Source organism: Pelmatolapia mariae, linkage group LG2 (assembly GCF_036321145.2).
Source record: "Pelmatolapia mariae isolate MD_Pm_ZW linkage group LG2, Pm_UMD_F_2, whole genome shotgun sequence".
Taxonomy (NCBI): domain Eukaryota; kingdom Metazoa; phylum Chordata; class Actinopteri; order Cichliformes; family Cichlidae; genus Pelmatolapia; species Pelmatolapia mariae.
Window position 1 is genome coordinate 19,364,272 of NC_086228.1, and position 25,186 is coordinate 19,389,457.

At 36.9% G+C, this 25,186-nt stretch overlaps 2 protein-coding genes across 2 annotated transcripts; one reads left to right on the plus strand and one right to left on the minus strand.

Moving 5' to 3' along the window:
* Window positions 1-2,139: 2,139 nt before the first annotated feature.
* Window positions 2,140-4,923, minus strand: LOC134633928 (uncharacterized). Its single transcript, XM_065472123.1, has 3 exons — window positions 4,518-4,923; window positions 4,089-4,421; window positions 2,140-2,171 (listed from the first exon to the last, which is right to left on the minus strand). The coding sequence occupies exons 1-3, from the start codon at window positions 4,921-4,923 to the stop codon at window positions 2,140-2,142; spliced, it is 771 nt and encodes a 256-aa protein (XP_065328195.1).
* Window positions 4,924-11,326: 6,403 nt separating this feature from the next.
* LOC134633945 (uncharacterized) lies at window positions 11,327-17,365 on the plus strand. The gene is made up of 5 exons (XM_063483046.1): window positions 11,327-11,384; window positions 15,938-16,258; window positions 16,348-16,707; window positions 16,864-16,958; window positions 17,234-17,365. The coding sequence occupies exons 1-5, from the start codon at window positions 11,327-11,329 to the stop codon at window positions 17,363-17,365; spliced, it is 966 nt and encodes a 321-aa protein (XP_063339116.1).
* The last annotated feature ends 7,821 nt before the right edge of the window (window positions 17,366-25,186 follow it).

The following is a 25,186-nucleotide window of genomic DNA, read 5'->3' on the forward strand; positions in this document are numbered from 1 at the left end:
GATCATTAGTGGTGCTGGCAACGCCGCCTGTTGGCTGATTGTGCTTCCTGTGATGTTCAGTTAGTTGCCTGGAGTTTCAGCTGGACTACCTGCTGATCATGTTTACTTCTCTGTTAATTAAAATTCTCTTCAAAATTTCTCATTCTTTTATTTCCATGCTGAATAGAAGAAGACACATTTAATTACAGACTGAGCAGCTTTTTTCAACTTTGATTCAAAATAATGGTTTTCAGTGTCCAGCCAGTTTAGGTTTAGGTCAGAAAAAACTTTTTGCATCTATTTAAATTTGAATTTGCACCACTTCAGTAACAATTTTAAAAAAAAAATCTCTCTCACACTACAGTTTATGATGAAAGACTGCTGAGAACATTTTCTCTAATCAACCTCAACTACACTTTGTTCATTACACAACAGAGGGGCATAATATGAAGAAAGATTAATGAGTTATGTTACAAAATATTTTGAGCTTGAAGTCACAGTTTTCAGTGTCACAAAGGTGGCTCTCCTGTTACATGGTTAAATGACCATGGTGACTCATCAAAATCCATACATAGTCAGTAGTTATATCAATTTTTAATATTATTTATTAATTTGTTTATTTTAATTTATATTCAGTAATCTTTGAGCGCCAGAAAGATTACATACTAAAAGAATATGAATTTTGAAGTTATTAAGCTGTACCTTACTAACACTATCGACTGCAGCCCAGCCGTGCAGCAGCACAAACTGTATGTGTCACATTAAGCCTGAAATGTGTTTGTATTCAGTTGGTGATGCAGAAAAGTAAAATCATTTTTATGTTTGGTTCTAATACAACTAAATCTCTTTTATAAATAACAAGAATTAAATGATGTGACAGAGCTTGAAACAGAAAGTCTGAGTTAGCAGAGAAAGTTGATAACCATAATCAGCCACCCATTATCTGTGACAACAACATTTGCCATCTAAGCTGTGCAAGACAACGTGAGCAGCTAAAATGCAGGTGCATGACACCACAGGAAATGAGGAGAAAACACAAACAAAGAAAAGTACAGAGGATAAAACAGACCAAAGGTGACAGAGGAAGCAAAAAGGCACATATGAAATAACCAAAAAAACTGTAGTCTGTAAAGTGAAGAAGTAGTATGTAAGTTTGTCAAAGGAGTTTGCAAAGAAAAGCGTCTGGACTTCTTTAAGTTGCTTGAAGACGTTTCACCTCTCATCCGAGAAGCTTCTTCAGTTCTAAGGTCAAATGGCCGAGAGTCCCAGATTTAAACCCAGTGGGATTATCCCCCCAAAGAGGGACAAAGGACCCCCTGGTGATCCTCTAATCACATGAGCCAAGGTGTGAAAGCGGGTGTGGGACCTAATCAGCCAGGGTTTTGGGTGAGCTCATTGTGAAACCTGGCCCCACCCTGTCATGTGAATTCCTGAGGTCAGATGGCCCAGGATGTGAGTGGGCATTAAGGCGTCTGGGGAGGGAACTCAAAACTGGATTATAGATGGCAGACAGTTGGTGTCGTAAACCACCGCCTCTGTTCAAAGATGGTCGCTCACAGTGGACATAGATGGCCTCTTTCACTCCTCTTTCAAACCATCTGTCCTCTCTGTCCAAAATGTGAACATTTTGCTCATGTGATTAGAGGATCACCAGGGGGTCCTTTGTCCCTCTTTGGGGGGATACTCCCACTGGGTTTAAATCTGGGACTCTCGGCCATTTGACCTTAGAACTGAAGAAGCTTCTCGGATGAGAGGTGAAACGTCTTCAAGCAACTTAAAGAAGTCCAGACGCGTTTCTTTGCAAACTCCTTTGACTAGATGACCTGGATGACTGAGAACCTTCACAGACCTAGTATGTAAGTTTCCAACCACTGTGACACTTCGGGCTGTGAACACATTAAGCTGATCTAACTCATATAACCTTTAAAAGCCTGAACCTACCATGTGAAGACCTCTATTCACAGAAATCAATACAGCAGTAATCAGTACAGATAAACAAAGATTAAAATATGAATTTAAAAATATATTAATTCCGACTTCAGTTTTTTTCACCAAACAGGATTTCTCCATATGTGAGCAAAGCACAGTAGTATGGTTTTAGCATTAGATGATTTGGAAAGACTGTAGTCACATGTCTCTTCCTCTTTATTTCTGATACTGTCATAGTGCCTGGAAGGGATTCTGGCCCATCTCTAAAAGAGACAGTAAACCATTCACACTCAGATTCACACCTATTCAATTTAGAAATATCAATTAACTTCTCCCCACTAACTGCATGTCTTTGGACTGTCGGAGGAAGCTGGAGTACCAGGAGAGCAGCCACGCAAACACGGGGATAACATGCAAATTCAGCACAGTCGGTGGATTTGTTCCTGTGAGGTGACATTGCTAATGACTACGACAACGTGCTCCCTGTATGTGCTGTGTGAGCTGTATTTATTTATTTTCATTCTCATTCCTTTCTATTCTTACTCTATTTCTATTCAAGTAGAATACTGTTGTAATTCTTCTTAGTTTATCTTATTTCTGCATATATGTATATTTGATTTTTTTTTCTTTTCTTTTTTTTTTACAGTTTTCACCTTTGATCCAGGAGGACGATATTTTGTCCCACTATATAATTTATGGGTTGACAATAAAACTCGATTTTCACAGCACTTTACTTGTTATGTTAGGGTTAGGTCTCATTCCAAAATGAATTAAATTCATTTTTCACCTCAAATTTCTTCACACAACACCCCATAATGACAAAATGAAAAAGGTTTGCTTGAAATTTTTGCTAACTTATTAAAAATAAAATACAGAAATATAACATGTATGAGGAGTAGTAAGTAGAAAGTAAGTAGTAGTAGTAAAGACTGGTGTTCAACATGGCAGAAGAAAATAAATTTGCTGCATAATCTATCATATACATTCATAACAATAAAGACAGCGATTGGTGCAAAAGTACAATAGCAATAAACACAAAAATATAGGTAATAGTACTATTCACTTTGAGATGTGCAAACACACTGTGTTGTTATATGAGAACAGACAGGTAGACTTTTATAATTTGGATAGACTTTATTCATCAAAGGAGATGTAACACAGAATATAGCATAGAATAACTAAATGCATTAACAATATGATACAATGTTTTTTATGACCAAATTAATTCAAATCAATTCAATTTTAATTGAAATTTTTGGTGCTAAATAAAAAAACAACAGCTGATTCAAGGTGTTTTGCGAGAGTTGTCATTTTGTATGTTACAGTTAGTCAAATATCCTACTGTTAGTCTCACAGCTACAGTGAGTAAACAAAAACCAGTCCACCAGATGTATTATGCTATAACATGGGCCTTTTATATGTTTTCATTAATAAAGCATGCCAATATTAGTATAAAAAGGAATAATTTCATAATCAGTTTTATTAATTCAATACAACAGCCCTTGGATTAAAATTTGTTGTCTACAATGTTTTCTTTGATATTCTGGTTCCAAAAATCCTGGATGTTCTAAATTTAAGAACGCAAAGCAACAAAAACCTTCAGTGTCTGGATAAAATAAGAACTGTGATCACAATCACACAGAGAGCCAGCAGCACGCCGAGCACAATGACAACTGGGTCCCACTTTTGTCCTAAAATCAGAAAACAAAATGCACTAAATTCTTTCATTCTCATTTATAATTTGTAAACAGAAAATATTATCAAATGTCATGAAAGAAACACTGAATAGTTTTTACCATAAGTGGATTTCACTTACTAATAACATTTTAAGTCAGTCTCTGTGAGCCATGAAATGCTTTATGATAGATTTTGAAAGGATTGAGAAATTAATTCTGGGCTTTTTTTTTTAGGTTTAGAAGTTTAAGAGTTGTATGCCATTTAAGTCCACAAGTCCACAGATAACAGTAGCAAATCAAATATTACATTTACATTAATACATAATATAAGAATTACAGATATTTTTAAGTCCTGTCAAATGATTATCTGAAGCATAAAAACAGTTCCAATCAAGTGAATTAACATGTAGGAAAAAAATCAGCAAAAGATTTTAGGCAATTAGAAGCGTGACCATTTAAGACCTCTATATAATAAGGCAAAGTAATTTTAAAAAATATACATACCTATCTCCACCACAGTTCCTTCACCAAACAGGATCTGTCCACATGTGACCACAGCACAGTAGTACATCCCAGCATCAGATGAGTTTGTTATAGTTTTGGACAGACTGTAGTCACATCTCCTGTCCTCTTTATTTCTGAGACTGCCGTGGTAAATGATGCCTGGATGGGATTCTGATGCACCTTTAAACCAGTGCACTTTGTCTTCACCTGGACACTGATCTGTGTCATTTTCAGAGAAAAGTGAACACTGCAGAGTCATTGTATCTCCCAAATGTATTGACTCCACATCTGAAGTTTGTTTCACGGTGACAGATTTCTGCAGCGTTTTTGTATCTGTGTGAATCACAAAAAGACACGAAATAGCATTAACTGTAATTATTTGGGTTTAGAAGCAGATATGACAAAAACAGTCAAATTAAAATACATTACCATTCACTACTAAAAGCGTGCTATTAAAAAATTCCATTATGTATGCCGTTCCTCCTTGGCATAAGTATGTTGCTTCATCTTCTTTGCTTGCATTTCTTATGGTAAGAGAATACATACTACCCACTTTTGTGGCACTGAATCTTGAGTTGGTAAATTGTCCCTTAAGTGATATTTTGTCAAAACTTCCTGAGGCAATTGTTTCAATCATGTATCCAAAATTCAGCTTATACCAGTAAGACAACCCAACATCATCCCTAGGGATACTACATGTCAGAGTCACATTATCTCCAAGTTTAGCCACAGTTATAGAGCTCTGGAAAGGACCCTCATTCTCTTGGGTCAAAGCTAAAAAACAAACAAACAAACAAACAAAAAAAAAAACATGGTATTGGTTAGACTCGAACATGACAGGACAAAGCACCTTAAATTTAACAAATATTACTCAACTCTATATAACAGTGTCACATGTTTCAGTGCAGAAGTAAACTCACACAATGTACTTAGAAGAATCAAAGAAACCAGCCTTCTGATCATTGTGGTACCTCAGCCTTCTCTTGCACGACTGATGTCTTCCAACTCAAAGGAAGACTTGGTCACAAGATAATCAGGGGGTACAAAGTGGAAATTACAGTCATTGGCTGAAACACAGAAAATCCACTTCCTGTAAAATTTTACAAACCATTTACAGTGAAACTTGGCTGTACAGTTTGTTTTCACTGATCATTCTCCAACATAATCTGTATTTTAAAACCTAAATTGTACATAGATATAGGTTAAAAATATATATACATTGAGATACAATTTCAAATTGTGTTAGTTAATGTTTTATCATTAAAGCAAAGCAATAGCTACTAATTCCTACAGTTATAGATTTGGCCTGTAGTATTACATTTCATTGAGGATTGTAATTACTCCAAAAATTGTAACGCAATGCATGATTTCACGATAGTCTATTCTCCACTAAATCTCTTGATTTCTTCCTCTCTTAAAAATTGCAAAAGTGATCTGAATACTTTGATTTTGGTAGTGATAAAGAAAAACCTTGTATTCTGAGTCTTTTTAAAGACCATCTCATCTAGACAAACATCAAATTCAGTACTTGAAAATGACAGTTGAGCAAGAAGTTTTATCAATTCTTTGATCAGAGGTTTTAAAGGCTGAAATTAATCCGAGACCCTCAAAACATCAATGACAAACAACTGACAATATTTTTGTTTTGTTTTTCATCTAACATTACATTGCAGACAAGAACATGCATTAGAAGAAGCCTTAGCTTATTGAGCAATTCTCAATAAGAGCCCGCCACACAAGCGGTGTCCTCTTTTACACTCATCAACCACAACATTAAAGCCACTGACACTGAAACCAGGCCCTTGCACTAGTGGAAATATTACTGTGATACATACCAGCCAACTAAAAACTGCTGTAGCCCAAGCAAACCCCTCATGGCAAAGGCAGTCAACAATTGCAGCAGCCTCATCTAGAAGATACACTAGCCCCAGTTTATTTAGCAGTACCACAAAAACTGCTCAAAAACATTTTGCCCAGCCTTCAAACTCAAGCATTCACAGGATGCACTGGAAAAAACCTGATCCACAAATAACCCATTCTGGATCTGAGACAAGTTGCTGCCCCAAGTGGGGAAGTTTAAAATATTGAGTTCATGAGTAAAGGGATAATGGAGCAGGAGATTGAGAGATAAACCAGGGCCACATATTCAGCGATGCAGAAACTCTATTGGTCTGCTGTGGTGAAGGCAAAGCTCAGTGTGAAAGCGAAGCTGTAAATTTACTGGTCAGTCTATGTTGCTGCCCTCATATATGTTCGCAAGCTCCAAATGAATGAGATTGTAGACAGGGTCAGGACCTTGACCATTTAGGAGGGGCTTGGAGTAGAGCTGCCAATGTTCTACACTAAAAAGAGCCTGTTGAGGTGGTTCAGGCATCTGACTTCACTCCCTCTTGAACACCTCCTGGGTGAGATGTTTCAGGCATTTCCTACTGGGAGGACACCGTGGGCAAGAATCGGGACTCTGAATCTCTGGAGAGATTTTCTCTTTCAAGTGGTTTGGGAATGCATCTGTGTCCTCCTGATGAGCTGGAGGACTTGGCTGAGGAGAGGGAGGACTGCTTGTCTCTATTTAGACTTCTTCTATGCAATATAAACCTGGATAAGTGGCATAAAAACTTACTTACACTTATTTACAAGCCAAACCAGTAATTACTTTTTAGAAATAGGGATTAGCACATGGTAGGGAGGAAAATCACTTACACGTGGGTGTCACTGGCTTATTGTTGCATATGTTTGTTTGGGGTTTTTTTATTGCTCAATCAAGAATCTACAAAAATTCAAAGAAGTCTCAAATTTTGACAGCGGCACATACATGAACTGTTTATGTGTGGAAACAATGAACACCCCACTCATTAGATGCATGTTGTAGCGTTGGGTTGTGTTCAGTGATTTAGAGGAGGCGGCAGAAACCTTAGCAGGATAATAGGAAGAATACACGATCACACTGGTATTGGGAATTCCACAGCGTATCCTTTAATGCACATTCTCTTCATCGACCTTACAAGGCCCGGTTGAACGGCTGCTGCTTATCAAACATGACAGACAGTGTTCATACAACCTGTAACGTTGCAAAGGTTTCTGGAGAGGTAAAACATATAAATTCTGTCTCTCTCCATGTATTCGCGTGCAAGTACGTTGCTCCCATAAATCACAGAGAGGGCAGTGGCGCATACTAATGACATCATAAACCCACAACTTACAGTGGCTTGCAAAAGTATTCGGCCCCCTTGAACTTTTCAACATTTTGTCACATTACAGCCACAAACATGAATCAATTTTATTGGAATTCCACGTGAAAGACCAATACAAAGTGGTGTACACGTGAGAAGTGGAACGAAAATCATACATGATTCCAAACATTTTTTACAAATAAATAACTGCAAAGTGGGGTGTGCGTAATTATTCAGCCCCCTGAGTCAATACTTTGTAGAACCACCTTTTGCTGCAATTACAGCTGCCAGTCTTTTAGGGTATAACTGGGCCATTCTAACACATGGATATGTTTTGTTTTAGACCATTCCATTGTTGCCCTGGTTTTATGTTTAGGGTCGTTGTCCTGCTGGAAGGTGAGCCTCCACCCCAGTCTCAAGTCTTTTGCAGACTCCAAGAGGTTTTCTTCCAAGATTGCCCTGTATTTGGCTCCATCCATCTTCCCATCAACTCCTACCAGCTTCCCTGTCCCTGCTGAAGAGAAGCACCCCCAGAGCATGATGCTGCCACCACCATATTTGACAGTGGGGATGGTGTGTTCAGAGTGATGTGCAGTGTTAGTTTTCCGCCACACACAGCGTTTTGCATTTTGGCCAAAAAGTTCCCTTTTGGTCTCATCTGACCAGAGCACCTTCTTCCACATGTTTGCTGTGTCCCCCACATGGCTTGTGGCAAACTGCAAACGGGACTTCTTATGGTTTTCTGTTAACAATGGCTTTCTTCTTGCCACTCTTCCATAAAGGCCAACTTTGTGCAGTGCACGACTAATAGTTGTCCTATGGACAGATTCCCCCACCTGAGCTGTAGATCTCTGCAGCTCGTCCAGAGTCACCATGGGCCTCTTGGCTGCATTTCTGATCAGCGCTCTCCTTGTTCGGCCTGTGAGTTTAGGTGGACGACCTTGTCTTGGTAGGTTCACAGTTGTGCCATACTCCTTCCATTTGTGAATGATCGCTTGAACAGTGCTCCGTGGGATGTTCAAGGCTTGGGAAATCTTTTTGTAGCCTAAGCCTGCTTTAAATTTCTCAATAACTTTATCCCTGACCTGTCTGGTGTGTTCTTTGGACTTCATGGTGTTGTTACTCCTAATATTCTCTTAGACAACCTCTGAGGCCGTCACAGAGCAGCTGTATTTGTACTGACATTAGATTACACACAGGTGCACTCTATTTAGTCATTAGCACTCATCAGGCAATGTCTATGGGCAACTGACTGCACTCAGACCAAAAGGGGCTGAATAATTACGCACACCCCACTTTGCAGTTATTTATTTGTAAAAAAATGTTTGGAATCATGTATGATTTTTGTTCCACTTCTCACGTGTACACCACTTTGTATTGGTCTTTCACGTGGAATTCCAATAAAACTGATTCATGTTTGTGGCTGTAATGTGACAAAATGTGGGAAAGTTCAAGGGGGCCGAATACAAGCCACTGTATGTTACATTAGAGAGGCACCACACCATTGTGACTGTTACAATATGAACTAGCTTACATTAATAAGCTTACTTTCCGACACCCCACCAAACCTGTTTGCTCAAAATGCATTGGGTAAATGGACTGGTTCTTAAAGTATATAATGCTTTTCTACTATAAACACTTTACACAACTTGCCTCATTCACCCGTTTCCAAAAAGTGCGTTAACTCTAACATTCACAAACATCTTCATACTCTAAGAGATGCATCAGAGAGCAACTTAGGGGTTAGTATCTTGCCCAAGGATATTTGGCATGCAGACTGGAGCAGAGGGGGATCAAACTACCAACCTTCTGATTAGTAGGTGAATTGCTCTACCACCTGAGCTACAGCCACCCCGTGAATTTTGTTATCATCAGGATATGTTGGAGCTAGTCTTGTTTTGTTGAAATTAATATGGAGTTGTACAAAAATATATATTTTCAATTAAACAACCCCCTTACAACTACAGTTGTACAAGCATTTTAGTCAACTTCTGTGAGTTAAAATTTTGAGGATTTAGGATTAAAAAATAATCTTCAGACCCACCAGTCATAGATTTGATTAAAATAAACTGTATCTGATTTACATACAAAATTTAAGTGAAACCAATTGAACACAATACGCTTCATTGTATGTATAAACTACTCTCACAATATTTAAAGGTTAAGCTAACCTTTTTGAGCCTTTAAAATAGGCTCTAAATTAATCTTAGGAAAATAACTGGAAGTGCATTCTCATCCAAACACACTGCATAATGCTGCTTTGTCAGGCACCTCCTGTGTCCCTAATGGGTACAAGGTGTTCTTTAGCACTGGTGCTCTGATCATCCAGTCTGATCTACATTTTCCACTGATAACAGCCACCTTTAACCAACCTGGTAAGTTCTCATTAGGATACTAGAGGTGTTGGGGTTAGGGGTAGGTCGGTTTCACTTTGGCTTGTCAGTTAGGTGAAGGCACTACACACAACGAGGTTGAGGGTGAGAAAAGATTGTAGTTTCAGTGGAAACACATGTGACTGACTTCTCTCCCTTATGCTTTTAAAAATGTGTCAAAATATGGACAGATACATGTATTTACGATGGGTAAATAATGCCACCATGTGGGAGGTGAAGAGCAAGAAATTGTTGTCATTAAAGCAAACATGAGTTTCTATACCTATAGCTTTCATAGTTATCTTAAACAAACTAACACATGTAAATCTTACATTTTGTTGAATTGGACATTTACAGTGTAGGGCTTGAAAAGCTCCAGTAGTATTAAATTACTGCATCACATTAATTTTGTGTCATGACAATAAAGCTGACCGAGTAGTTTTCCAAGGTCAGGTAAATCATTCCTGCAGTTGGATTGTTGTAGAGAAGCTGGGATTAGTGCAATGTGGTCTATAAAGCAGGGTTAGGAGAGTTCAGCTATCTGCAGCTATCTGGCATTGTGGCTAAGTTGAACTCGAAGATACAATACTGTTTTCCTAGAATGTGCCAGTATCTCTGACGCCACATCAAAACTATGGATTGGAACCCTGGGGATGAGAATAAGGTGTATTAAAGGAATGATTAAGAGGCTATCCTGTCTATCTTGGTGGCTTTTTGCACTACTAATGGCTCTCTGTCTTATGGCTTCTCAAAACTACTAATTAAGGGCAGGCACAATTCAGTTATGAATACAGCACTAGTAGCGTCACAGATACTGTTTTGTTTCTGTGAGTGTACTATTGCTTTCAGCCATTGTGTTAAGCTTACTATATTATGTAAAAGAATGCATAAAGATCATAAACATTGGCTTGTGAGGGGCAGATAAGCTGTTTCAGCCCCTTACACAATGGACATTTTGTTCTCTAAACAAATAATGAGCTCAAGTGTTTACCTGATGTCCTGGAAGCTTTGTTTCTCATTGCTTGTGAAACATCAACCAGAGAATCAAATATAAATTACTTATTTATAAGTTACTTGTTTATGATTTTACTACCATTAAACAAAGTCAATGCAAACATACAGACAGCTGGATAATAATAATAATATTAATAATAATAATAAATTTTATTTAAAAGCACCTTTCAAGACACCCAAGGACACTTAACAATAGAATAAAACACATAATAGAACAACGACAAAATTAAAAACAATAAAAAACACAAAAACACAAGATAAAATAAACAAATAATATGTTCCCAGTGAATATGAGGATTTGAACAGATGGGTTTTGATTTGGGATTTAAACTGGGGGAGAGAACCAGTGTTTCTTATATCTGGGGGTAGAGAGTTCCACAGCCTGGGAGCAGAGCAACTGAAAGCTCTGCTTCCCATGGTGGTGAGGCGGAAAGAAGACACAGCAAGCTGGATAGAAGAAGAAGAGTGAGCGGGCAGAAGAGGTAGTGCTTAACAGGTCAGAAAGGTAAGGAGGAGCAAGGTTATGAAGGACCATGAAGGTGAGCAGAAGATGTTTTGTATATTATCTGGAATTCCACAGGGAACCAGTGAAGTTCCTGAAGAACAGGGGTGATTTGGTAATAATGTAAGCAACAGAGCTTTAAACAAGTTTAAGCTTATGGAGGGATTTTGGGGAGAGACCATGTTACAGTCTATGGAATATGGAAAGAAGAAAGGTGAGCTCTGGGCCAGAGAGCCATGTGAGTGGTTGCAGCTAGTGAGCTGTGCTTTCTGCTCCTACTTGGTGGAGAGGAGTGTTTGGCAATTTATCCTTTTCTGGCTTACTTTTCAGTTTTGTTGAGTTTTGTTTGTTTCTTTAAATGGTGTTAGCGGCTTGTCCGTCTCTTTTAGTTAGTATTTGATAGAAACTTTAATAAAACTCTTTAATTTAACCAGTTTGCCTCTGTCTCCTTTTTCTGACCCGGACACTCTTTGTTACTCTACCTTCATCGCCTGGACCCTTTTAGGGAAACGTAACAGACCATGCAAAAGAGAATTACAACAGTCAATGCAGTAGGTAACGGGACTATGAACAAGAATGGACGTAGACTGAGGGGAAAGAGAAGGACGTAATCGGGGGGGAGACTCACAATAGCATGGGAAGGAGCGTAATCACACAAAAACCACACAGTCGCTAAAAGGTCCGCAAAATCCTCTTAGCCTTTAAGAGCCCGTCCGTCGCTAACAGCCTGTTGCTCGAGCCGCCGTAGCGCAAGCCTTGCACCGGGTGGGGTTCAGACACGGCCGTTTTGATCCTATGGCTAATGTGCCTTAATGCTCCTCAACTGTGTCACCCAGAACCTGAAAGACAAGACAGGAAGAAGCAAAGAAAACAGCATTCCCCCACAGGGGGGTGGATGTCAGAAATGTTTCCCTATCAATTCCCTGCAGTTCTTTTTCAACTGAACACTAATTTGTTCAGCACTTTCTTATCTTTTATACAAAGTAGCAGCACAATTAGACCTACTACTACCACAAAAACTGCTGCTACAATTAAAATGGATAGCTATAAGTGCTGATAGATGATAGATAAAAGTGACAGCTCTTATTTGCTGCTTGTTTAAAAGAATCATAAATTAGTTGAAATACTTTTCAGTTGCATTGAGAAGAAGAGCAGGAGCATCTAGGCCCAGCAAGGTGACAAATGCTCTGTTGCCACCTGCTGGTAAGTTTTTCATTCTTTTAATGTTATTCCACAGTGATTCTTGAAGAAAACAATTGCTATTACAAAATATATTGCCAAAATGAAAGATTATACTTTCATGTAAATCTTTCTGCTTTGTAAAAAAATATTAGATTATGAAAATAAAAAAAAACATGCATTTGTCAATCTGTCAGTTAAACCAGTAAATGATTAATAAATAAAGACCACCGCTGCTTCTGTTTCTTGTTTTTTGTGTTTCTTTCTATGCAAAATGTAAATGCATTTTTACACTACATTAAAAATAGTAATATAAAGATGACCTGGTACTCTGCAACTACATTGTCATTGTCATTGTACAATTGTCCTCTATTCGTAAATACCACCATACCATACCTATTCGTAAAATTTGTAAAGCCCACTTATGTGGGCAGAAGGAACCAAACATGATATATGCTATACCACCAGGCCCCAGTCACTCTTCTCCATGTGTCCTACGACTATTTTGGTCACGAATTTTTAATCCTATTTTTACTGACATGTGTGGACAATATATGACTTCAGCCTTTAAATCTTAAATCAGTTCCTTCCCTGAGGTTATAACCATCTTATCACTACGATACCATCTCATCCTCCTCAAATGAAATTCAACTGCCTTTATTATTATTATTTACATTCTCTAGTGATAAAAATATGTCACATTAAAAGTAAATTTAACAAATGGTAATGCCAGAAAGTGCATTCTGTCCATCTGGATGTAGTGTTTTTCATTTATCCAAATTGATGTTTTCAGTCTCACAGTCTGATACGTGTATACCATAGTTTTAAAAAATGTGGGACACTGTGTAAAATGTATATAAAAACAGTATGGGACATTTTACCACTGAGTAGCATCGCCTCTTCTTTTAACAACAGTTCATAATTGTTTGGGATTTGAAGAGACCAGTTGCTGGACTTGGTGAAAGTTGCCCCATTAGTGTCCAATAGCTGTTCAACAGTCCTGGGCCTTCTTTGTCATATGTTTCAGAGCCAGTTTTTAGTCAGCCTCCTGTCAGAGAGCACAGGGTTTTCCAAAATCCTCTCAGCTTGCCAAGCACCAGCCTTTGGCAATGAAATATGGAAATTCTCATTAAAAATACAAAAAATATACATTCCAGTGGCTCGGCATCAATCTGGCTTTCAAAGACAATAGCCAACTGTCATTTCAATAAGGAGAGGTCATTGGAAAGAATGAACATGATTTATTAATGAACAGAGTGTTGATAGATGCTTGGCTCTTAGACTCCGATGGCCCATCTCGGCAGAACGGAACCCCAGCTGTGAGAGCGATTGGAGCAGGACCGAGCCGAGACGCTGGTGGTGGAGATAAAGGTGGCGTGAATGGAGCTTGAATGATGAGAGGAGGAAATATGGAGAAGGTGGGGTGCACAAAGGCATTTCCAAGGAGAAAGACAGGTGCATAGTTAAATTTAAAGTAAGTGTCATGAATGCTGATTGGAGAAGAATTTTTCTCCAGGCAGAGAAGCTTTGTTTACAAGTGGCAGATGTCACGATCCCGAGTCATTTGACCCAGTGTTTTGAATTTTCTCTTGTTTTGATGTCATTTTGTATTATGTTTCATGTTTAAGTCCTCTTTGGTAGTCTTAAGTTGATTTTCTAGTGCCTAGGTTGTTCCTGTTTAGATTTTGATTATTTAGTATTTCCCCCTTGTGTCTTTGCCCTCTATGTCTCCCTCTGTGTGGCTGTGATTATCTTTGTTGTGAGTTCTTGAGACTTGCTTCCCACATGTTTCATTCTGTGTTCCCTGTCATGTTATCTATATTTCCCCAGTCATGTCTCGGTGTGTCTGTCTGCGCCTCTGTGTGTGTGTTCCCGTTACTCCCTGTTTTACTTTGTCTTTTTTTATATTACGTCATATCTCTCTCTGGGATGAGTACCAGTTTGCCTCCTGAGATGAGTAGGCACCCTGAGAGCAGGCGGCGCAGGTTCGAATCATACCCATGGCCATTGCCACATGTCTTCCCTGCTCTCTCTCCCTCTGCTTTCTTGACTCTCTTCAGTGTACCCTTTCAAATAAAGCCGTATTTAGCAGACAGTTCACCTTCTTCACCTCTTTTCAGCAGATAGTTCCTTCTTCAGCTGTTTTCAGCTACATGTCAGCGACATTTCCGCTACATGGCATTCACTCACCATTTTCGCAGGAAATAAAACTTTTTCTAGTATACATCTATAGTTTGTTTTCATTGCATGCGTGGATTGGATGGGTTGTTAATGAGCTCTGGTGGGAATTCTATATCAGTAGTACCTTTAGAAATGTGATTACTTAAATTAAAACTTATACACTCCCAGTCAAAAGTTTGGACACACCTCATTTAATGTTTTTTATTTTATTTTATTTACATGAGTATTTATATTGCAAATGTAAATAGTCATAGTAAACAAAAAAGTGTGAAATATATCAAAGACATGTTTTATATTTTAGATTCTTCAAACTAGCCACCCTTTGAATTGATTACTGCTTTGCACACGCTTGGCATTCTCTCGATGAGCTTCATAAGGTAGTCAACTGAAATGGTTTTCCAACAGTCTTGAAGGAGTTGCCAGAGATGCTGAGCACTTGTTGGTCCTTTTGCCTTCACTCTGCTGTCCATCTCAGTGCCACAGTCAGTGTGTGTGACATCAAACTGCACTGATATCCAACAGTTGATAGAATCAAATTCTGTCTGTTCAAGAGACATAGGAACTTTTCAGTGTTCACTGTACTCTAGTTCTCGCAAGACAAAATAGAATAGAATAGAATAGAATAGAATAGAATAGAATAGAATAGAATAGCCATTTATTGTCATTGTACATGTACAACAAAATTGTGGGTGCTCCATACCAGCTGTCCCAGAATAAAATCTAAATAGTAGACAACAGGAATAAATAGCAAACAGGAGAAATATATACAATCAAGAGGAATATATGCAAAATACCAATAAAACACAAAGGCACACATTTGATAACAAGTTACAAAGTGCTTGGAAGTAGTGCAAAGAAAAGATACAGTCTGAACAGAGTCAGTTTGGTTTGCTATGTAATTTTCATACGTAATTTGCACCACAAATTACACATTAGTTCTGGTTTTGAAGAAAATAAATCATCATTTCCCTAAACTGCAGAACTTGTGGTGTTTTAGGCAGTTTTTGCAGTACATATTAAACCATACATAGAGAGTCAAAAAAAGGAAGTGAACAAACATTGTAACAGGAGATGAAAAAAGATCATATGTTTTAGAAAAAGATCAAGATGAAATTAGTGTCACAGGAAGTGTATTTTAAGTCTTTTCTGTGTTAACCAATCGGACACATTTTATGGTCTAACCCAGTGTGCTCATTTCCCCTTCTTAACTTACTGAAAAGCCCAAGGCGCAGTGTCAAGATGGTCGTCTTATGGATTACATTGCTTTTTCTTCATCAAGGAAGTAAGGGGGATTTGTTTTTGTTTGTTTGTTTTTTGTTTTATCTGGCTATCCCACCAAACTGAATGCATTATTTATGTTGAATAGATTCATATAAATTGTGTAGACATAAAGATAATGACATAAAAACTAAATGTTTTCTTTTACCACAGATTCTCTGGTTCCAGTGAAAACAGTTTATGTTGGTGAAACAGCAACTATAATATGTGATTTACCAAATGAAGAGCTCAGCAGCAGAAAGGTTCAGTGGTACAAGCAGAGAGTCGGGGATACTCTTAAATTAATAGTGTCATTTTATGGAACTACAAAACCTTCTTCAGAGTTTCCTGAATCAAGATTTTCTGCACATAATAGTAAAGATTTTAGCAACCTGACCATTTGGAATGTAGTCCAAGAGGATGAGGGAATGTATCACTGTGGAATAGACACCTGGATTAAATTTGAATGGAGTGGGACATATTTGTTAGTAAAAGGTAATAAACTGACCAACTTTTACAAAATTTTTAAATGCCTCTGAGAATGTGGTGAATAATTTATTTGTATAACATTTTGTATTACACAGGAAACACTGAAAGGACATCAAACTATATTGTTTTACAGCAGCCAACAGAATCAGATCCACTCCGTCCAGGAGACACAGCAACTCTTCACTGTTCAGTTCTGAAAATTTCTGAGAAAAACACATGTTCAGGAGATCATAATGTTTTGTGGTTCAGAGATGGATCTAATAAATCTCTTCCAAACATCATCTACACTGATGGAAATAAAACTGATCAATGTGAGAAAAGAACTGACGTTCAGGATGGATGTGTTTATCGCTTCTCCAAGAAGGTCAACTCCACTGATGCTGGGACTTACTACTGTGCTGTGGCCACATGTGGGGAGATATTATTTGGAAATGGAACTACATTGCATATTCAAGGTATCTGATTTTTAAACCACGGCATATAATATACATGAATCAGATAATATTTATATTTAAGTACCAGTAATTAATACAAATTTTTATTTCATAACTACTGTAATCTTACTATTAGGCAACTCTAATTTTGTTTTCTCACTTTTACTATTGTTCCAGAAAGCAGTGCGTCATCACAGACAGCCAGTACAGTTGTTTTTGTGCTTTGTGCTGTCATGTGTATAAATCTCATTGTTACTGCTGCCCTCATTTACGTAACCAAAAAAAACAACAACACTGATCACAAAGGTAATTGAAGTTACTCACAGTTCACTATAAACAAAATAAAACATTCTTAAATTGATATTAACTTGTTGTCTTTCTGTACTATCATCAAGCTCCTGTCCTGCAAAAAAACCTTAGTGATCAGAAAAGACAACAGGTAAAGTATGAAATGCTACAATTGTTCTCACAAATATGAAAATTAAAAATAAATATTAAAGGTTAAGAATTTTGACATTTTTGAATATTTTCCATTTACATTTCCCAGATTAAGGACACACAGATGTTTTCTGCTGTTGTCTTTGCCGTGATGAAAGCTGATATTTGCAACAAAAAGGATGCAAAGGCAGCAGAGAAGCAGCAGATCTACACAGCTGTGAAAGCTTTTGGGCTGGATTAGATCTACTTACTGTTGCTTGGCATGAAACAATCTACAGTATGGGATTTTTTCATCTTATAGATAATATGCGTTCATATGTTGAAATTCTGCTGTAGTTCTGTACAAATAAATTTGCATACACATCTAAGCTGCAAGATTCCTAGTGTAGTCTTATCAAGAATGTCAGTTGCTTTTCTTTGTCTTATTTACAATCTTATGTGCTGTCTTTAATGAAGCCCAAATAAATAAAAAAATAAATCTTCTAAACACATCAAAGCAATTATGTTAAAAATTGACATAATTTCACCATGGGTGTGATTAAATGGGTGCCAACATCATTCCCCTGCCTTCATACCTCACATTTCCCATTACTAAGTGTTTTATTTTCTTTTTAATTAACATTTGTGTAATTTACTGAAAGGTTGTTGTAAAGTATTAATGTAAATATTATTACATTTTTAGGGTGATATTCATAACCCAGGAAAATTTGTAGCCAGTAGCCCACACAATTTCCTTAGGGATTAATAAAGTATTCTCATTCTGATTCTGATTCACCCCTCAAATTTGACTCAGATCAGCTCTTTTTTTTAACTTTTCTGCTTGACTATCTCTGATTTGCATAAAAACGTTTCATCTTTTGCCACATAACAATTGGTGTGAAATTTCTGAAATCAAACAACTGTGTTGTAAACATATAGCTTACAGCCTAAAGAAGAAATCTGTTAACACTTCAATGGATACAGAATTTGAATATTATGTAGAAAAGGTATTTTGAGATTGAAACACATTTAGTCTTCCACTGTTGAAAAAAAACCAACAACATTAAAATACCTGCATAGAGATTGTAATAATATAAAACTATTAATGAAATGGTAACGTTTTATCATGGTGTCTGTGTTAAAGACAATCTTTATGTACTGTAATCAGTGTTTATGTTGAAATAAAAATTGCTGGAAGAAAATCTGATTGTGTTACACTGCATATTATTGATAGATGAGAGACAAGCATTTTCCTTTTTCTTGCATGCTAAAACTTTTTAACCAAACTTGACTCTTCCCTTTTTAGCTTCATCCAACACTGCTATCAGTTCTAACAGTTCTGGTTTTTTTTCTTTTAATTAAAAGGTGTGCAAAGCCCATATTGGTCCTTCATCTCATCAGTGTTCTGAAAATTTTTATTGTTAAAAATTGTTGCTCATTATTGGTGCTGACAAAGCTGTCTTTTGGCCGATTGTGCTGGGATGTTCAGTTAGTTATCTGTTGTTGTTAAAATTGGGGCATCAGGGGGGAGGAGGGGGATGTGTTCACCCCCAATCAGCAAGGCAAGGATTCATAGCACTACATAGTTTGTCTAATTTATTATAAATAATAATAACAATAAAGACAGACACTGATGCTTCTCGCACCTCTGTCTATGCCTGTGTTAATTGTAAGTTGTAATAATTATATATACAGCATTCAAAAAGTTTTCACAGGGTATCACTTGTTCCACATTTGACACATTGTCATGTTAACATAGTCTGTCTAATATATTATATACAATAATAATAGACACTGGTGCAAAAGCACAATAACAATAAATACAACTATAAAGGTAACAGTAATGTCTGATAATAGACTTTTATACTTCATGTAGAGTTTACAGGCATATACATATTTTTATGGCACAGAATATAATATACAACAACTTAATATACTGACAATATGACACAATGGTTATATGAAAAAAAAAATATTATAGTCAACTTGTCAATTTGGATGTTGCAGAGAGACGGATATTCTTCTGTCAGTCTCACAGCTACAGCTTGTGAGCTCTGCAAAAAATGAGTCATCCAGAGCATGTGTTATGCTCAGACATGTGGATTTTCCATTAATGAAAAAGTCAATATTAGTATGAAGGGGAATACTTTCACAATGACTATTATAAAGTCAGTAAAACAGCCCTTGATTGGTCTTTACAAGGTATTCTTTGATATTCTGTTCCCAAATTTCTGGATGCTCTAAAGCTAAGAAAACAAAAAAGCAAAAAAAATCTTTAGTGTCTGCATAAAATAAGATAAATAACAACAACAATAATAATAATTTTAAAGTGGTTTTTATGTCTCTTTTGTCCTCAGCTGTTTTTTGTTTACCTGTTTACGAGATTTAAAAGGCTGAAATTAGTCTGACACTAATTTCATACTAACAATTGACGGTTTTGTTTTTTATTTTGTTTTCATCTGACATGATATTGTAGTTAAGTACATGCATTAGAAGAAGCCTTAGCTTACTAAGCAATTTCCTGAGAGGTGAAAAATGATGAAAGGAAATGGTAAAAGATCCTGCCACACAAGTGGTGTCCTCTTTTACGCTCATTAACTGTAACATCAAAACCACTGACATTGAAACCAGGTCCAGGCATTTGTGTAAATATTACAGTGATATGTATCAGCCAACTAAACACTTTTAAAGCACAAGCAAACCTCTCATGGCAAAGTCAGTCACCAATTTCAGCAGCCTCACGTAGAAGAACAAAACCCGTCTCGTGCCACAAAAACTGCAGACAGCTCAGATAGAGTACGACATTTTGCCCAGCTTTCAGACTCAAGCGTTCGCAGGATGCACTGGAACAAGCCACAAATAAACCATTGAATAACCCAAAGGACCTAGGAGGAGATGGCTGAAAGACAGGGATATCTGGTTGCCTCAATTCAATTTGATTCAATTCAATTCAATTCAGATTTGTTAACACAGTGTCAAATCACAACAACAGTTGCCTAAATGCACTTTATATTTTAATGTAAGCACCCTATGATAATACAAAGAGAACAGAGAGCACCATATGTCATATGTCTGATCCAAATGTTGCACTTGTTAGGAGCACATTAAAAAGCTAAGAATGGCCAGTGCACATACAACCGTGCAAGTGTAGTTTAACCGAATCGACTTATCCTTTTTCATTTCAAAGTGCTGTGGTATTTGCCGTTAGTGCCTGTGAAAGAACAAGCAAAGCCACATGTGGCAGCTGAACTGTGAGATACAGGCTGCGGCTAGCTACTTCTCTGCAAACCTGTTTACTCCGAACACAAGTATTATATTATCAACAGGATGTGTAGCCTGTTCACAGTGTTAGGACTTTCATTTCGACTTGCTGATTAGGTGCAGGCACTACCCACAGCTAGGTTGCGGTTACAAAAAGATCAAATACAATAGTTTAACTCAAAAGACGTGGACAGTCCTCTCTCACGTATGCCTTAACAAATGTGTGTCACAGCACATATGCAACATGCCACACATAGCATACAAGGACACTTTGTATGCAACGTCTGCACCAGTAGCTTTTAGAATATGATATTAAATGGCACCCTAGGTATGAGACACCTTATATGCCTGTTCTACTAATGCTTCCTCTCTGATAGATTCTCAAACCAATAAATTTGGGCAGGCACAGTTCAGTTATGAATACGAAAGAAAAAGAGAAAAAAAATCCTGTACGGATTCAAACCAGGTAACGACATCACTGCTGAATTTTCCACGCATCATTTGTTTCGCACAGCTTGTGAAACAAAAAGCAAGGAATCAGCCATAAATTACTTTTGTATAAGTTACTTGTTTATGATTTTACCTCATTAACATTACTCCTGCTACTACCAAAAAAACTGGTTCTACAATTATAATGGATAGATAAAAGAAATGATGAATACTCTTATTTGGTGCTGTCTTACAGCATAAGTGAGCTAAAGTCATTGTACAATATACATCCATACAAATGTGTCACTCTATCAGTTAAACCAATGAATGAATAATAAATGAAGACATTTTGAGTTTACAGATTCTATGTACTGTTTATTCATTCTAAGGTCTGTCAGCAAAATTGTGCCAATTTAGGGTTTTATTCTAGATGTTTATGTACTTGTTTATGTACTCGCAGCAGTTGTCATAATTTAGGGTGACCAACCGTCCTCTTTTCCCCGGACATGTCCACTTTTCACGTTCTGTCCGGAGCGTCCAGGAGGATTTTTTGATGAGATTAATGAAAATGTCCGGGTTTTCCTATAGTCTGACAGAGGACCCATGTGTTTGAAGTCATCCCCGAACTGCTGCTTTGTGAGCGCTTGTTCTGCATTCACAGACGGGACAGACGGTGCGCAGCAACGCGCCTAAGATCCCAAAGCCAAAGTGGGATACTGTTTGTCCGTGATTTGAACCAGGGGAAGAAATTGTGGCAGGATCAGCCTGATATTATTTGTATCCCACTGTAACTTTACTGTATAAAGAGCTAACATCTCCAAAGTGTCAGGAGTAGTTAGTCATTACAAGAAGTGTTTGTGAACTAAAAATCAAGAATGTGGGATACTGTTTGTCCGTGATTTGGAGTCTCGCTCCCGACACAGGGGAAAGTAATTCTGTCGGGGAGACCTACCTTGGCAGTTGTGCAGATGAAGCCAAAGGCAAGATATGCTTCACCATATTTTCTAGTATTTGGCAACGCTTCATCCTCTGCTTTGCATTTGTGTGGGCGCCCCGGCGAAAACCTGTCCATTATGCTAGCAGTGTCTACGCGTTCTTTTTTTAAATTTTATTTTATTTTTTATTACTTCACACCCCCACCCCCTGCAATGGCTCTATTATTACTTAATATTTTAAGACTGTTATAAAGAAGGTGATTTGACCTGACACTCTGCCATCAAACTGCAAAAATTTCCTCTATGGGTACAAAAAATTTCAACAATCTTCTTTCAGGAGTCTGCTGACATTTGTCCTAGTCCTCCTTTTCCTTATATTAATGCTATGATTATTATTCCAAGTATTGATGGAATGATTGTTATTTTTTCACTGATAAATCCACAGAATGGAGTGAAAAACTAGCTGGAAATGCACAGAAAAAATCAACAGGGGTTTACAGTCCAGCTGCACATTGCATTGACCTGTAGTTACATTTTTTGGCAGGTGCACTTCAGGTTATGTTGGACGTTATGTCATAGATTTCCCACTGAAGCATGAGTTGAACGTAGGAGACACACCTTAGTATTAATGCTGGAAATGCTGCAGATTATCGATAAAGATGTCTGGCATTTCTTCTTAATAAAGCTGAGGTAACCAATGTGGATGGATAGAAATTTATTACTTTTTCTGTGCTCTACAACTTACACATTAGTTCTGTCTTTGAAGAAGCTAAACTATTTGTTCACCCTGCTCTTCTGAAGAACAACATGTCATGGCCCTGCACCAATGAAACATGCAGGTTGCAAATTTTCTCTAAAGTGCAGAGTGAAAGGAAGTGTGCTTTTAAGTCTGTTCTGTGCTAACCAATCAAATACATTTTATAGTCTAACCCAACATGTACAGTTCTCCTCTTAGACCTGCTGAAACACCACAACAGAGAGCAGTGTCAAGATGGTCATATTATGGGCGGCATTGGTTTTTCTCCATCAAGGCTGTAAGCGCTTTTTTTTGATTATATGTCTGAAATATAATTATTTATGTTGAACAGATTTGTGTTTATATACAATAACAAGAGTATTTTTCAATTTTTAATTTTTTTCACCTCGTGATTTTATTTTTCTATGTTTTGTTTTAACTCAGATTCTCTGGTTCCAGTGAAAACCGCTCATCTTGGTGAAGCAGCAACTTTAACATGTGCTAGAAGTACTAAAGAGATCAGCAGTAGAGTCCAGTGGTACAAGCAGAGTGTCGGGGATACTCTTAAATTAGGTGTTACATTTTATGGAACTCCACAACCTGTGTATACTTCAGAGTTTTCTGAATCGAGATTTGAGGCAAAACTTGATAAAAACTTTGGCAACCTGACTATTGTGAAGACAGTCCAAGAAGATGAGGGCTACTATCACTGTGAGCAAGGCAGTAGTGTTAGTAGTGAATGGAGTGGGATGTATTTGTTAGTAAAAGGTATTCAACTGTTCGACTTTTACAAACATTTTAAAATTCTCTGAGCATGTTTTAAAGAATGTCTTTGTGTTTTTTATTACACAAGAAACACTCAGAGCTCATCAAACTATATCGTTGTCCACAAGCAGATGGAATCAAATCCAGTCTATTCAGGAGACACAGCGACTCTCGAGTGTTCAGTCTTCTCTGAGTCAGAAAACAAGACATGTCCACAAGATCCTAATGTTTTCTGGTTCAGAGCTGGATCTTATCCAAACATCATCTACACTGACAGGAAAAGACATAATGAATATGAGAACAGATCTAACCCTCAGAAAAGATGTGTTTATCGCTTTTCTAAGAAGGTCAGCTCCTCTGATGCATGGACTTACTACTGTGCTGTGGCCACATGTGGGGAAATAATATCTGGAAATGGAACTATACTTAATATTCAAGGTACCTGTACCATTGATTTTTAAATTAATCCATATAATATGTAAATTATATAATATTTAAGTGCCAGTATGTACAGTGACAATTAATTAATACAATTTTTATAACTTTGAGGTAACATCAAACATCTTTTTATTTTAGCAACCTCTAACTTTTTTTTGTTGTAACTTTTAATATTGTTTCAGGATACACTCCCTCGTCACAGCCAGGAAGTACAGTTATTTTTCTGCTGTGTGCTGTTTTGGGTATAATTCTGATTGTTATAGCTGTCTTCATTTACACATTCAAAAGAAACAACAATGGTCATCACAAAGGTAATCACTTAAAAGAAAATATATAATTAAATATATTAAATATATAATATATAATAGTTAAATATATAATAGTTAGAAAAGTTACTCACAGTTCGCTATAGATCAAAAGTTAAAAAATCTTACATTTGTATTTATTGTCATCTGTCTATTCTGTAATCAAGCACTTGTCCAGCAGAAAAACTTTTGTGGTCAGAAAACACAACAGGTAAAGTACTTAATGACAGCAATATTCTCAGAAATATGAATCTTTTATCCAATATATTATATATAATAATATATATATATCTTTCCAATATTTTTTTTTCTTTCCCCATTTCCCAGAATAAGGACACATGGATGTTTTCTGCTGTTGTCTTTACCACGATGAAAGCTGACAGATGTGAAATGAAAGAGCCAAAGGTGGTGGAGAAGCATGAGATCTACAAAGCTGTGAAGGCCTTTGGCCTTGAATAGGTGATCAAAAGCATGACTGCTTATAGTTAATAAGATTTTAGTTTTGTTGTAGTTGTGTATGTAAATTTGCATATCCATGTAGATCAGAGCTGAACTGCAACATTGCTGTATGTCTGACTGAATATTGCATTTTTTAAATCTTATTTCTTATTTTTATGTCTTGGCTTTAATGAAGCCCAAGAAAAACAAAAATATCCTCTAAGTTCTAAACACATCAAAGTAATTATGTTGAAAATGGCCATTACTGAAATCACACAATGGATGTGACCTGACAGATGCCCACAGCAGCCTAAAGAAGCAATGCAGAACAATTTTAAGAGGAGATATTTATTCTTTAGATGCTTAATACCTGCATAAATTTATAATAATAATATAAAAAGTATTAATAATAATATAATTATAATTATAATAATATAAATACTATGTACGAAATTGCAAAGTTTTATGACTATAATAATGATGTCTGTGAAAAAGAAATTCCATGTGTACTGTAATCAGTCTTTATTCAATTTAATTATATTTTATTTATTTTGGGACAAATCACAACAGTCACCTCAAGGCACATTTGTCATTAATGCTGAAATTATTAAAATTTATGAACACAAATCTGACTGTCTGGCACCGTTTGCCCTTGTTGCATAATAGAAGAGTGATTTTATTTTTCTTGCGTGATAAAACCTGTTAACCAAACTTGACCCCTTTGTAAGTTCTTCACACATTGTCATCTATCAACAGATCTTCTGGTCCTTTAATTT

Coding starts and splice junctions, on each gene's coding strand:
- LOC134633945 (XM_063483046.1), top strand. CDS start 11,327: ATGTTACAGTCTATGGAATATGGAAAGAAGAAAGGTGAGCTCTGGGCC. Junction 11,385..15,937: donor GCTCTGGGCCAGAGAGCCAT/GTGAGTGGTTGC, acceptor CTTTTACCACAG/ATTCTCTGGTTCCAGTGAAA. Junction 16,708..16,863: donor AACTACATTGCATATTCAAG/GTATCTGATTTT, acceptor CTATTGTTCCAG/AAAGCAGTGCGTCATCACAG.
- LOC134633928 (XM_065472123.1), bottom strand. CDS start 4,923: ATGTTCGAGTCTAACCAATACCATGTTTTTTTTTTTGTTTGTTTGTTT. Junction 4,422..4,517: donor CACGCTTTTAGTAGTGAATG/GTAATGTATTTT, acceptor TGATTCACACAG/ATACAAAAACGCTGCAGAAA. Junction 2,172..4,088: donor AGGAACTGTGGTGGAGATAG/GTATGTATATTT, acceptor TGTCTCTTTTAG/AGATGGGCCAGAATCCCTTC.